The sequence below is a fragment of the Bremia lactucae genome, linkage group LG13 (genome assembly GCF_004359215.1).
Source record: "Bremia lactucae strain SF5 linkage group LG13, whole genome shotgun sequence".
NCBI classification, from domain to species: domain Eukaryota; phylum Oomycota; class Peronosporomycetes; order Peronosporales; family Peronosporaceae; genus Bremia; species Bremia lactucae.
The window spans coordinates 2830035-2843697 of record NC_090622.1 but is presented as its reverse complement, the minus strand read 5'-3'; the positions used below and the strand labels follow the sequence as shown (position 1 = coordinate 2843697).

Sequence of the window (13663 nt, the reverse complement as noted above, 5' to 3'; positions counted from 1 at the left end):
ACCTTTGCTTTAGAAGATTTTTTGTTGGAAAGCTGTTATAAAAGGCACGATAACGGTTCGTGAGCTCTCTGTACTCCACTCCTTTCTAATGAGGCGAATTGGAGCTTAAGAACTGGTCTGAAGTCATTCTACAACAACCGAACGGATTTATTCAATAATTTTAAAACGAATTCATTGTAAGATGGACTTTGATGGCGCAAGCTGAGGATTTGAATGGCGGCGCTGCATTTTATTAAAATCAAGCGTATGGATCTATCAATTTAAATGATGTATTGACTTTTTTCTTCAATCAATATCTTTGGTAAGGTATTACAAGTAAAAAGAAAAGGAAAAGTACCCGCTATAGTAAAAAAAGCAGAATTAATTTATGTTGGCGCGTCTGGAATTGTCAGCATTCCATGAAATCGCACTACAAGATCGTTTGTCTTTTATTTATATTCATTAAATCTATCGGTCTGCGTCTTCGGTGATACTCGGTAATGACATTTATACAATATTTTTACTAAATGGGTCATTCCATTGCATCCAAAAATAAACGATAATTCCTCTGGAATCGTCTATAGATTGTCCTTTTGGCCTATGGAACATCACCTCCCCCTAAATTACATTAGGGAATCACTATAGCCACACATTCGGTGCTAATACATTATACTTTGCTTCTAGCAACTTTGGGGATGTGCATGCTTACCATCAAATAGGCGAATCTAAGTACTCTTTTTTTGTACCCACCATGACCGCATGCAACTATTGCTGGCTTCTGTTTGTAATGTTTTTGTTAAAAAGGCATCTTGCTACTTAACAAAAAATATTGCATATATTGAGAAGCCTATTCGTAAGAAGGACTGTCTTCATAATTTCTTACCGCGATAGCTCAGTTCGCAACAGAAGCATAATAAAGATGACTTCTCGCCAAGTAGGTGGACGACCAAAAAACAGTGCACGACATACAGTGGTGGTAGCAGCTTGTGCCTGATTAAAGGATATTGTAGTATTTATGGAATTAATCGTTTGTGATTATACAAGGCAGTAAGCCGCCAACATCTTGAAACGATAGTATACGTGGTGTATCTGAAAGGAGGCGATGGCATCAGTGAGACAATGTCTTAGACGTGAGCAAAGTAATTATCTACAGCACGATAGCAATGTATTATAGGGTGGGTTACTGACAACAGTCTTTTACTGAAGAACTGCATACTTTTGAGCTCTTAAATGTGAGATACCTAATGCTATCGCCGCCGGAATTTGTAATATACTACATTAAAATGCTATTAAATATAGACATACTTAAATAAAGTCTAGAAACCGAACCGGCTCTCGAGCTCCACGATCAGCAGGATAGGCGAACCTGACTCGTAATTTGCATCAAGAATGAAAAATCAAATAGCTCTCTTGTGCGCGTCAAGGTGCTAAGACGGCTCTTTAGCTTACGCATCATTATAAGTCGTTGTTTTTTTTCGTAAGATCTAAGATTTATCCTGCTTTTGAGCCGAGCAAAGCAAAATGTATAGGTACGGTACACCCGTCTGAACCAGTAGCTCTTAGCCAATCCGCTTCTTCCAATCCCATTGTAAGCGCTTAGCTCCCTGTCATTTTAAAACTATCTCTTCCTTCATGATTAAACGAGCTTTTGCGACGGCGATTTACGCGGTGCTAGTCGCTTGCACATCGGCAAGCAGTCCACATGACGAGATCCGTCCCTTTCCGCAGCCGAAGCCAACGAAAGCCTCTGAAGAAGTCGCTCTCAAGTTTAAGCCCCAATTGTTCACGTCAAGGGTCGTGTGTGTCCCCTATCCTGCTGTCGATGCTTCTGGAACAGTCAGTGGCGGTCTTAAAGCGTCCAATGGGAACGAGGATTGCAAGTTTGCGGAAAAGGGCTCTCAAGTCTATGGTCGGGCGATGTGGTATCAAAATCTGTATGCCATCATGTACAGTTGGTACTTCCCCAAACGCTTCTGGCTCGGCTTTCCCACGAAACGCCACGACTGGAAAAGTGTCGTTGTCTGGATCAAAGATCCCAGCGAAAAGACACGTAAAATTGTCGGCGTCTCCATGTCCAAGTCTCTTGATTTGTACAACACGAAAACTGAATTGTATCCAAATAACTTTGCTAGAATCCAAGTGTCAGCTTCAAGCATTGTCGCGTCTAATACGTCTCTTCGTTTTGAATATTACGAATTCGGCATGCGCGCTTCCTACTTAAAGCTCACGGGTCACGATGGTCAGTATCAGGACTTGATCTTGTGGGAGCAACTGACACCTGCCGCTCGTAAAGCGCTGAACAATGACGCCAACTTTTATGATGCTATTGTTCCATTTAGCGATAAGCATTTTAAGGCCCAGATTGTGGCGGCGTACCCGCTGGCACTGGAATCCAATACATAAATTGTCGTGCAGTTTCTTGCATATAGTCAATAAAGTGAGTTATATCATAAATGATTTTCTTATAAGCGCTAAAACTTAAAGATTAGAGCAAATATCATACAGAGCTAATTACGAATTTTCTCGAAATTGTCGGTATTCTAATGTAGTAGTAGCCTATCACGTAATGTAAGAATTGATTATCGATGTGTTGCATATAAAGTTTGCGAATTACTAAACTAATTCAAAGGCAATGCCGCCTGGAGAAGCCAGCCAGATCGTAGGTTTTTGCATTTAACAGCATGCTGAAGGTACTAGTCAGTCTACACTGATAACAGTTGAAAGTCGGTCGTATATTTATCGTCAACACAACCTATACCTACTCGGCTTTGGCTAAGATATTCTACAACTCGTCCTTTTTAATCTGATTTTTCTTTCAGTTTTTTTAATCCTGACTTTTTTGCCCTAGGGCTTCTCTGTGCTTAACGATACTCGAGGTCACAGGGGTATCGGAAAGTATGCTGCATTTGCTGTTATTGGTTGTAGCGGGGTTTCAATACGTGAACTTTGAGTCGATGACCACTGCGCCAGGATGGGACCCCATACACTGATTACAGTGCCTCGACTACTTCACGTACACAACGTGCAGAGAGAGTTCTATGTAGCTAAGAAGTCTTAGCTACTAAAATTGAATTCCAAGGCTTTAGAATAGAATGTGAGTAAAAATGTTAAGTTATTTTACAGCGATCTACTATCTACGGGCTTTGATAAATTATTATCTAACTATGCAATGCGTGTAACGGGGTGTATCGTTACATGAAATTAACAATTAAAGGTTGTTAATTAAAATATTATCTAAAAGGAGGATAATATTTGGAGAATATCACTTTACATGGTAATATTCTAAAAGCTTTTCCATTGGTAGATATAGACCATTATATCTACTTTCTCCGCGGTCCAGTCATCGCTGGACGCGCGCAAAGAGAAAGACAGATAAGACTTTTTGTATCTAGTATATAATTAAGTTAGTATTAAGTAGATATAACAGAAGAACTTAATTATATTAATACAGTTTTTAATTAACCCTCTTTAAACGAGTGTTCTAAAGAGAGTCTGTCTCTGCACGTACTAGTGTACGTGAAGTAACGTGATGCACCACTCGCACTGAGGCTGTTCGTAGTGGACTTGTAGTGAAGCATTACAAGTCGGCAGTTCCCCGTTACACCTATAAGCACTTTGTAGTCCGTCCAACGACAACAATTCCATTATCCAACATGGACATGTTAGATGATAATGGAAACACGCATCACGTTTCGCGGGATAGCTACTCCTTTCTAAGTGACATAGAATGGAGTGCGCTCGAACGAATGAGTTCGACCGTAGGGAACGATGTCATCTTGGCCATGCTGTACAGTTTGGACAGAGATGCCCTTCATTCAGCCTTCGCCAAGTTCTTACAACATGAACTTGACGAGGCGAAGGAGAAGGTAGCCTTGCTTAATCAGCAAGGCTCTCAACAGGTAGAAGTGTTGAGGTTAGAGCATGTAGAGAATCCCTGTACATGGGATGACGCACACGCGTCGTCCGGAAACCTTAAAGATTGAGATCTCTAAGTATAGGGGAGTCAAAGAAGACTCCCTCGTAAGATGGTTTGTCGAGTTGGACGATGTCATAAGAGCTCGTCACATCGTCGAAGAGCAAATGCAAGTCGCATTTGCTCAGTAAAATTTGGCAGGTCGTGCCAAAACTTAGGCACTAGGCCTAAAGTTGCGCGATTTATATGTCTTTGGTCGCTAGAGGCTTTTAAAGCCCGGCTCAAACAGACGTTTGAACCGCCTAGAGTGAGTTCAGAGCTCGTTCAGAGCTTCTGAAATTCAAGCAAGGCAAGCGTGATGTTCACGCTTATGCCCAGCACATACAAATCTTAGCGAGTTGTATCACAAACATCCCAGTTCATGAGCACACGCTGATTACGGCATTCATGCAAGGTCTTACGGATGGTTCCGTAAAGATCCACCTGCTCCGCTTGGAACTGGATACGCTTGAAGAAGCAATATCCGTTCCAGAACAGGAGGACTTTAGCCTGAGACAGTCTCCAGCTAGGTCGTTATCATTCACCATATCGTCATTCAAGACGACCCGAAATGAGAGGTCCAGAACCTATGGACCTCTCTTATGTCGGAAGCGAGAAACCTCGCTTTTCGAACACCAAGCGATTGCAGAAATGCATTCGCTGTCAAAAATTGGGACACTACGCTCATGAGTGTAGTGCTCCACGCCCAGTACCGAGAGGGGGGTGGTACTAAACGGATCATGGACAGAATGCTAAAAAGGGCAACGGTCATGAATTTGACGTTGTTGCGAAATCGCAACAGCGAGGCGGACCGCCAAAAAACGGTCGAGGTTAGTAAGGGTGCAACGCCCTACTGATCCAGCAACCTCAAGAGAATTTGCGAATCTCTTGACTAAAGTTTATCCAGATACACAATCATTATGTGTCTTCATCACCTTGAAATTAAATGTGACAAATGATTTGTCATAGTGGACTGTGGAGCGTCGAATATCTTTATTCGTCGCCAGTCGCTAGAGGGTCGTAGGCTCAAATATGTTGAGCGCGACATCCCTCCAACGAGGATGACGGTGTGTCTAGCGACAGGCGCATCGATAACAGTAGACATTTGCAAGCCAAAGCAAAGCACTTACAAAGTCATGTTAATCGTTTCTGCAATTTCCTTTAGTTCCTTACGCAAGAGGCATTTTTGGAGAAAGTCAGAACAATTGCTGCTGGAGAAGGCTATGTTTTTGACAATGCATAGGGCGGATGCTGCATCCGCAAAACGCAACGCCAGGATTTCAATAGGCTGCGACTGTGGTTGGGAAGTACCGCGTGAGTGGCTGCGTTCAGATAAAAAACGTCAAATACGAGATTCCGGAACAAGGTTGGTTAACTGTTCCTTCATACTTAAAGCAAAGTTTAACAATTCCAGTGTCTGAACGGTGATGGCAGTAGCCATTAAACACAACCACGCTTCTTCTGGAAGCACTCATACGACGAGAAAAAAATGGAGAATGGCCCCACTGCATCATTTACTCAAGTTGTTGGAAGAGAAGGGATATCATTTTCGGGCTCGAATTTAAAACGGCCTCCTCACGGACATCTTCCTCTCTCAGCCGGATTCGATTCCACTCGTTGCTACCTTTTAACCGTTTTCATTTTGATACGGATGAACCTTCTTGCAAATTGTTCGCATGGCACCGACAGATGTAACCTGTTTGCTTCATTTGCTTTTTTTGCTGAGTATAAAGGAGCATATATTTGGGTTCTGGATTGCTTTTAAAAAACTACTATCAACGTACAAAGTACAACCAGCCGCATTTATCGTGGACCATGTGACCTGGCCTTGATCAATGCGACCCAAATGGTATTCCCGGAAGTGAAGATTCTTCTATGCATTTGGCACATTAATATGAATATCACTACAAAATGCAAGACTAACTTTTTCGGGGACGTATGGGAATATACTTGTTGCTTCAAGGACTTTAAAAGCATTTGAGTTGGCTTGGAATAAAATGAAGGCGAGCTTTCTGAATCATTTACCATCTCTCATCTACGTAAAAGACACGTGGCTTGTTGATAGGGAATGTTTGATTGAAACTAACAATTTTAGCAGCCAATGATGAGCCCGCCATGAGAACAGCTTGCTTGTGTGAACAAGGAAATTTTAAAGCTGGTGGAAGGGGCAAACCGAAATACAATTATTGCACGCCTTGAAAAATTGTCGTTTCGCCTTTACATAAAGTACAAGAAAAAGGGACGCCCTGTTGGAGCTTAAAGATTTAAGATGGTAGACACCACAATCAAGCGACACCCACCAGGCTTCGAATATGTGGGGGCCCACAAGAGGCCTCGACGCTGCGAAGGTTGCCAGAAATATGTTATTCACAACATAAGAACATGCCCGTGAGTAGCAAATTCTATTTTAAGTTTCACATTAAACCATGGTATCCTCCGTTTTGTCGGGGACCTGTGTTCACAGAAATGCTTAAGGCTGGGCTCGAAAGAGAAAATTAGGGCAAGTTTTGGATCGTTGACAAGGGGTATGAGTCGGCAAATGTGGATAAAAAGAGTCTCCATAAAGCGATTAACTTGAGCGGCGATTAAAATGACCGGAAGATGGTGCAGGCGCTAAATGACCTTAAGGAAGACAGGTATGTGCCAGGTTCAGCTGTATGCAATGCCTGTAAGGTACTATGTTAGTGGCTCGAACCAATAGTGCTTCTACATATCAATAGTGGGTTCATGACTCGATAAAGCTTCGCAATGAAAATTGCGCGTTGTACATAAGGTCTTAAATCATTAATCGATCCATGGCTCACTGGTTATAAGCCAAGCCATACTAAAGATGAGATCATATATCGATTCAAAAGCCAGCACACGACAGCAATTCACGAGAATATATCGCGAATTATAAATCCATGACACGAAAGCACTTCGTGCTGTCAGAAAACACGAAGCCTTTATACACAATCTCAACGGAACTTTAGACACAGTGTCAAGGTCGCTAAGTGAACATTAATAAAAACACTTTAAGCGCTTCAGCATGTCGCTGACTTTATCCAAGGCAACGACATAAAGCATAATTGCTTGACGCTCTGGAGTCATTTGATTCGTTTATGAATTTCCTAAGGCCTCCGCAGTCGCCATGGCGATAAACAAGCCTGGCTTGTATCCACGCTGTTTGCCATTAGCCAAATAGCTTATTAGCCTTTGCCCTGTTTCTCTACCTCCTAGAAGGTCAGCAGAGCCTAGCTCTCCTCCAGTAGGGCGCCTCACGCCTACTGAGAGTAGACGTTTCTCAATACAGCACCACAGTACCAGAATTCTAGTGTGTGTTTTAAAGAAGAAGAATGTCTACTCTTTTGACCTAATATGCTATTAATACATACGACAAGAGAACAAGGCTTAGCTTCTTATCATGTACTGAAATGTATCGAGTGGGCATGGATGCTGCCAAATGGTCATGGACCTGCCCAACAAGGTTGAAAAAGGTGCATAAAGGCATCGAGTTGCGCACTAAGTGCTTTTGGACCCTGAGCCAGGATATTATTGCTCTGCTCATCCTCAATTAAGCACCCAGCTTGATTAACATTAATCGTTAAGCCTCTGAGCGGTTCGGGAGCCGTTCCATCCAAGCAGATGATCAGTCTACAAAGACTCCGATGCAATCTGACTAAAAAGTGCAGCCAATTTGTAGCGGAGTTACCTAGCTTCTAAAGTCGGAGGAGGACTCATAGGCTCATAGAGCCGCTTAGTTCTAGGAAAGGAACAGAAAATATAACGACTTAGAGAGTCGTACTTAGCTCGTAGAGCGTATTTAGAATTGGTTAACGTGCTTAATAATCGTAGAATCACACGACAAATAGTGTCCAAGAGTATGTGATGAAACCGCCACAAATGTTATGGGCTAAACTTTGGTGGATAATCCTTAATGCACATAAACGAGGACAAATCTTAACGTCGGGTCCCGTTACAATAATATTATTTGAAATAAAAGGATTATTAAATATTGTTTCTTGTGAAAAGAAACAAATAAAGAAGTACAAACTTATTATATTCTATTAATTTCATCTTTATAGTTCCAATCTAACCAAATTTGGTAATAGTCACGCAATAAGACATTTGTTTGTTGATTGGCTAAATTAATCCTGCCAATCGTTACAAGGCACGATTAGGCTTCGCTCAAGGAGGCGCATTGTAACGGGCACTACTGACTTGTACTGGTTGAATTCAAGTCCACTTCGCACTGCCTCAGTGCGAGTGGTGCATCACGTCACTTCACGTACACTAGTACGTGCAGAGGAAGACTCTTTTTAAAGCTCTTGCTTAAAAGAGGGTTAATTAAATAGCTGTATTAATATAATTAAGTTCTTCTGTTCTATTTACTTCATACTAACTTAATTATAAACTAGTTACAAAAAGTCTTATCTGTCTTTCTCTTTGCGCGCGTCCAGCGCTAACTGGACCGCGGAGAAAGTAGATATAATGGTCTATATCTACCAATGGAAAAGCTTTTAGAATATTACCATGTAAAGTAATATTCTCTAAATATTATCTACCTTTTAAATAATATATTATTAACAACCTTTAAGTGTTAATTTCATGTAACGATACACCCCGATACATCACCCCTCCCTTAAACGACAATCGCTCTGACTGTCATTGGGAAGAGTGGTCACTATAAGACCACTTTATTAAAAACGATGTTGATTGGTCAGAACCATCATATTTTATTCTATCGCATGGGTAACAAGTTCATGCGGAATGCAAATAGTGCGGCGCCTTCGGCTGCGGTTCATGCAGCCGCGGGCGACACATTATTGTCTTTTGCGGCAGACATTTCGTCTGCCGTGGTGTCATCTTCTCCCGCAACTCTGGATGTTGCGGGTCCACGTGGTGATACACCACGTGAATGCGACCCCTCTTTGGAAGTCGACTAGAATACGAGTCGGACGAAATGGCCGACTCGGGGAGAACAGAACAGTCGCCTGATCATCGTCAGGCAGCTGACAATGAGCTTTCGAATGAGAGGGCTTATTCGAGTAGATGTGCTGGTAGCATTCGTTACAGCATGTCCGGTTTCGACGATGAGGATGATATCTCATCGCTAGCACCGTCTCCCGTGCCGTCACCCGCACATATTTCGGTGCGTGGTGATAACGATGGCGTAAGTCATCGTAATAAAAGTTCTTGTGATACCCTTGCTTCAGTGGGTACCACTCAGGGGATCGTAGACACTAAATGTCTCGTATTGCCCCTGAGACGAAGCCGTGGCTTTTGCCCGAACAGCTAATTAATAGCTTGTCTGGAGAGGCTACTCCTCACAAGAACTATCCCTTGTTTATTGCGACAAAGCTACATGGCCTTAATCCCAGCGCGAAGAGCTTTCGCGCTGAGGAGGATCTTATCTCGATGCTTTTTTTAAGCATCGATGGTATAGTGGCAACAATAAGCGAGATAAAGTCTCGCTTATGCAAGCCTGGAGCGCGTTCATTCGCAATGTCAAAGACATTGGACGCGAAGCCTGGCTTCAAGGACTGATGCGATTCGCATTAAGTTTGAGAAAAGAACTACAACCGGTGCAAGGTATAGATTGCATCGGTTGTCACGTGAGGCAGGACTTTCAAGCCTCACGTGGGGTGATCCCTGTCCGTGTCGTGTTGACAACACGAAGCGAGTAAAACGGAATATCTACTACCTTTATTCGCCCTGGGGAAGGGCTCGCATCTCTAACGAGATGCGCGATGCGATTGACGTTCTGCAATCGATTTACAAGTACCATGGGCGCGTGGTTTTCGATGGGCCTTCTGATCCATCGGACGGGTATCGTTATACTGACGGACAAGGCCCTCAACGTCAACAATCAGCTTAGAACGAGGCTCCCAGCTGTCATGTGAAGGTGGATAACCGCGCCAGCGAACAAGATAACTCGTTCGCTGGCCCTTTACATCACGGTGGTTTTGGATACGTTCCACAAGGAAACGGTGAACACCGTGGGAATCCAACAATGATTGTGGTGGACGAGAGAAAATTAGATCCGACCCATGTGTCGGATCTAGAGTCGAAGATCGACAAACTCGATCGGTTCCTCCATGATGTAGACTAGGGACTTGATCGCGAGCGCGGTAAGGGTCCCTCGTTTGTGCAGACTCCGCAGACTCACCGTATCGAACGGTTCGAGACCGTTCGAAGAGTGCGTACTCCATGTTATAGTACGAGCGGAAAAATCATGCTTTACGTGATGAGCTGTCGTCAGCTCATCGCGGTTTCGAGGATCTTCGGACCCGATATGAAAATCTCCAGATTCAGCATGAGATTCTGGTACGTGACCACACGATTTTTTTAGGGATCTTGAATAGGGTGATCAGATCCGTCTTAGGAAACCACCGCGTACTGATGGTACGTCGGAGCCGACCAACGTAAAATGTAGGATGCGTTCGCATCCTACGTGGCAATTCTATTGTATGCGCATTGCTTCTGCGATGCAGTACACGGAAAGGCCCAATAAACTTGGGTAGTAGTCTACTGCTACCCACCCACATTAGTGACTACACGCTTAAGTAAGTTTACCGTAGAGAGTAGTCCTAGGATATTAACTTTAAATGAAATAACATTTGTTCTTCCATGTTTGTCTGCGTTCTGTTTCTGACGGTGCACTGCATTAGCAAAAGAATCCTGTACTTAACGGATTACTAGTTCTCAATTTAGCAGAAATGCCTCTGCTGACGCATTTGTTTTGTCTTTCCAGTGCGCTTTGTGCGCACTGATATGAGATCTTTCTCATCTTTGATGTCGCTTGCTTCGACATCGACATCATTCGCGATGTTGTTAACTTCGGCGCGTGATGAGCATGAGCCAGAAATGGTTTTGCTCGTGCGAGTCCACCCCCCTTAAACTAGAGGATCCCTCTAATTGGGTGGGTAAACGTGGAGGCGTAAGCCATTCACGAAGAACGGTGTATGCGTTGTAGACGCATGCACCGAATTATTGATGGCGAATTCGATCATCGGCAAAAACTCGCCTTAATTTGGATACGATTGGACGTAACCTCGAAGTATCTCTTCGAAGACGCGATTTACGCGTTCTGTCTGACCGTCTGTCTCTGGATGATCAGAAGTTGACAAAGTCAGCCGTGTTCCGAGAGATCGGAACACGGATTGCCAAAACTCCGCCGTATATCCCGATTTATGTCATATCTATCTTTATTTATATTGGACGAGAAGGTTCAGTATTTGTTTTGGGAACAGAAGATCAAAGGTTCAAGTCCTTTTTTCCGATAATAAATGGAGTTCAAATACCGTGTCGTAATGACACGAGAACAACTCAGAGCCGTGATCGACTCTGGTACTGCAGCAGGATGTACCATCTTGCTGAATTTGTCTGCAAAAAAAAAGGATTCTTGTGATCATCTTAAGCCTATTTAATATTAGATAATTATTAGAGAAATATATTTTTTGGCTCCAAGATTGATTTGCTTACATTTTAAGAACTTTTTAACTCATAAAAGACAAAGTGAAAACCGCTGTCACAGAATTAGGTCATAGCTAAATTTGCGGAGAGAATTGTTTTAACATAAGGCGACAAAGGGATCACGCACTGCAGATACGGACTGCCAACACTCGGCCGGAAGAGGTAGATGGTTAAGAGGTGCACGAGATGAAGGGCTAGGCTTCACCCGTTGACATACCTCGAAAGCACGAATGTACTTGCGCACGAACTGATACTGGCGGGGCCAGTAAAAATCGCGAGCTACTGTTAGATAAGTTCTCTCACGTCCACGATGCCCACTTGTTGGTGCTTCGTGACACTAATACATTGAGTGCAAGCGCAAATCATTGTGAGTTGGGACGACGACACGGAGTGTCGCCGGCAACGGCTGCGTAATACAATAATTCGTTGCGTGTTGGGTATTGATCTGATGACAATCGATATATAGCCGGTAAATCTTTGAGGGATTTATCGGATGGATTCGTCTGTGTTCCATTAAATGCAGAAGATTATTATCTTCTGCGTAGGCTTTCTTTATGTCATTAAACAAGGTTGATGACGGAGCACTTGAAATGAGTTTTGCAACAGTGAGATTGTTTTAACTGTTGGAATGCGCAACCGGCTCGAGATCGGATCGGCGTGATAGCGCATGATCGACGTTATTAAGTCATCCTGGTTTATATTTTACGGAGAAATTATACTCCGCGAATAAAGATAGCCACCTCGCCATTCTTTGCGAGAGGTGTAGACTATTTACGGCCGTGCGTAATCACGCATGGTCCGTATATACGATAAACGGTCTATCTCCGAGGAGATAGACCCTAAATTTAGCCAGTGCATATTTCATGGCAAGGAAATTCTTGTCATGCACTGGGTATTTGCGTTCAGTTGGTTGTAGCTAACGCGATTGGTAAAAGACGACGCGCTCCGCGCCGTCCGTAATGTAGTGCATTAACGCGCAGCCGATTGCGAAATCGCTGGCGCCACAGACCGTATGGAATGGTCTGTCTTGATCTGCAATCGCCAAGATGGGCGATTGCATCAAGCTTTGCGTGATACCTTCAAAAGAACGCTGACAATCGGCATTCCATAGCCTTGTCTCGTCTTTTTTAAGAGACGAGAGAGATAAACTGTCATCTCGGCATAATTGCGAGAGTACTTGTGCAAGAACGCCGCTAAACCAAGGAACTTTCTAGTCCCTTGACATCGACTGGAACTGGCCAGTCGGTGATTGCCTTGATATTTTCGGGATCAGGGCGCACGCCGTGTTTACCAACGATGCATCCAAGAAGTGGTATTTCGCTTGCAGCGAATATACACTTCTTGAGATTTGCATACAACTTATGTTTTCGCATAAGTGTAAGAAACTGACGAACGTGAGTTTTGTGAACTTCCACGTCCGTCTTACCGTCCCTGGCCCGGCTATGGACGAATACATCGTCAAAGTATCTCGGTGCGAATTCTCGCTCCGGTCTCAACAGATTTATTACACATCTGTAAAATGTTGCAGGGGCGTTACTAAGCCCCTGAGGCATTACTAGCCATTCCCAGAGCATCCCACTGGGAGTGCTCCCTGCTGTGTACGGGATGTTTCGCACACGCATAAGGATTTGATAGAACCCATTTATCAGATCCATAGAAGAAAAGTAGTACTCTTAGACATACCGTCTATGATTACGTGTTTTCTCGGTATCGGCGTTTGAGCCGGTACTGTTGCAGCATTCAGTTTGTTGAATGCGTGCACTATCCGCTACCCTCCTGTGGCCTTTCGCACACAGAAGATCGGAGAGCTATGCGGGGAGTTTAACTCCCTCACATGGCCCGCTTTTAATCGATCGGTAAAGAATTTATCGATCGCAAGTACTTGTTCACGAGGGAATGGCCACTGCTTCATGACACAGTACTTCGAGCCCGGTTGAGCTCGATCTCACCTCGAATGTCTTTTTCCTTAGGCAACTCGCATTGAACTGCTTCAGTGAATACATCCCTGAATTTAATCAAATTCTTGTATAAAAGATTTGACTTAAGTGACTCCCAGGATTGAGCAGTATATCTCTCAATCAGAGTCGTCACATTGAGGACACTTTCATCCATCGATGAGCTGCTGAGAACCCGTTCGTTCTCTGCAAAAATGACCGCTGACTGAATATCGGTTACGTATTCGTCCTTTGTGACGAGTACGCAGAGCTGCTTGATTTTACCACCATGCAGATCTCTTAAGAACCGCTTACGTTCTAGGGTTGGTAATTGAATTATCTC

At 43.5% G+C, this 13663-nt stretch overlaps 1 protein-coding gene across 1 annotated transcript; it reads left to right on the top strand.

Annotated features, from left to right (window-relative positions):
* Positions 1-1611: 1611 nt before the first annotated feature.
* Positions 1612-2382, top strand: CCR75_003840 (uncharacterized protein; the record flags this gene model as incomplete). The annotated part of the gene is made up of 1 exon (XM_067961932.1): positions 1612-2382. One exon carries the CDS (start codon positions 1612-1614, stop codon positions 2380-2382), a length of 771 nt encoding a protein of 256 aa, XP_067823533.1.
* Between the last annotated feature and the right edge of the window lie 11281 nt (positions 2383-13663).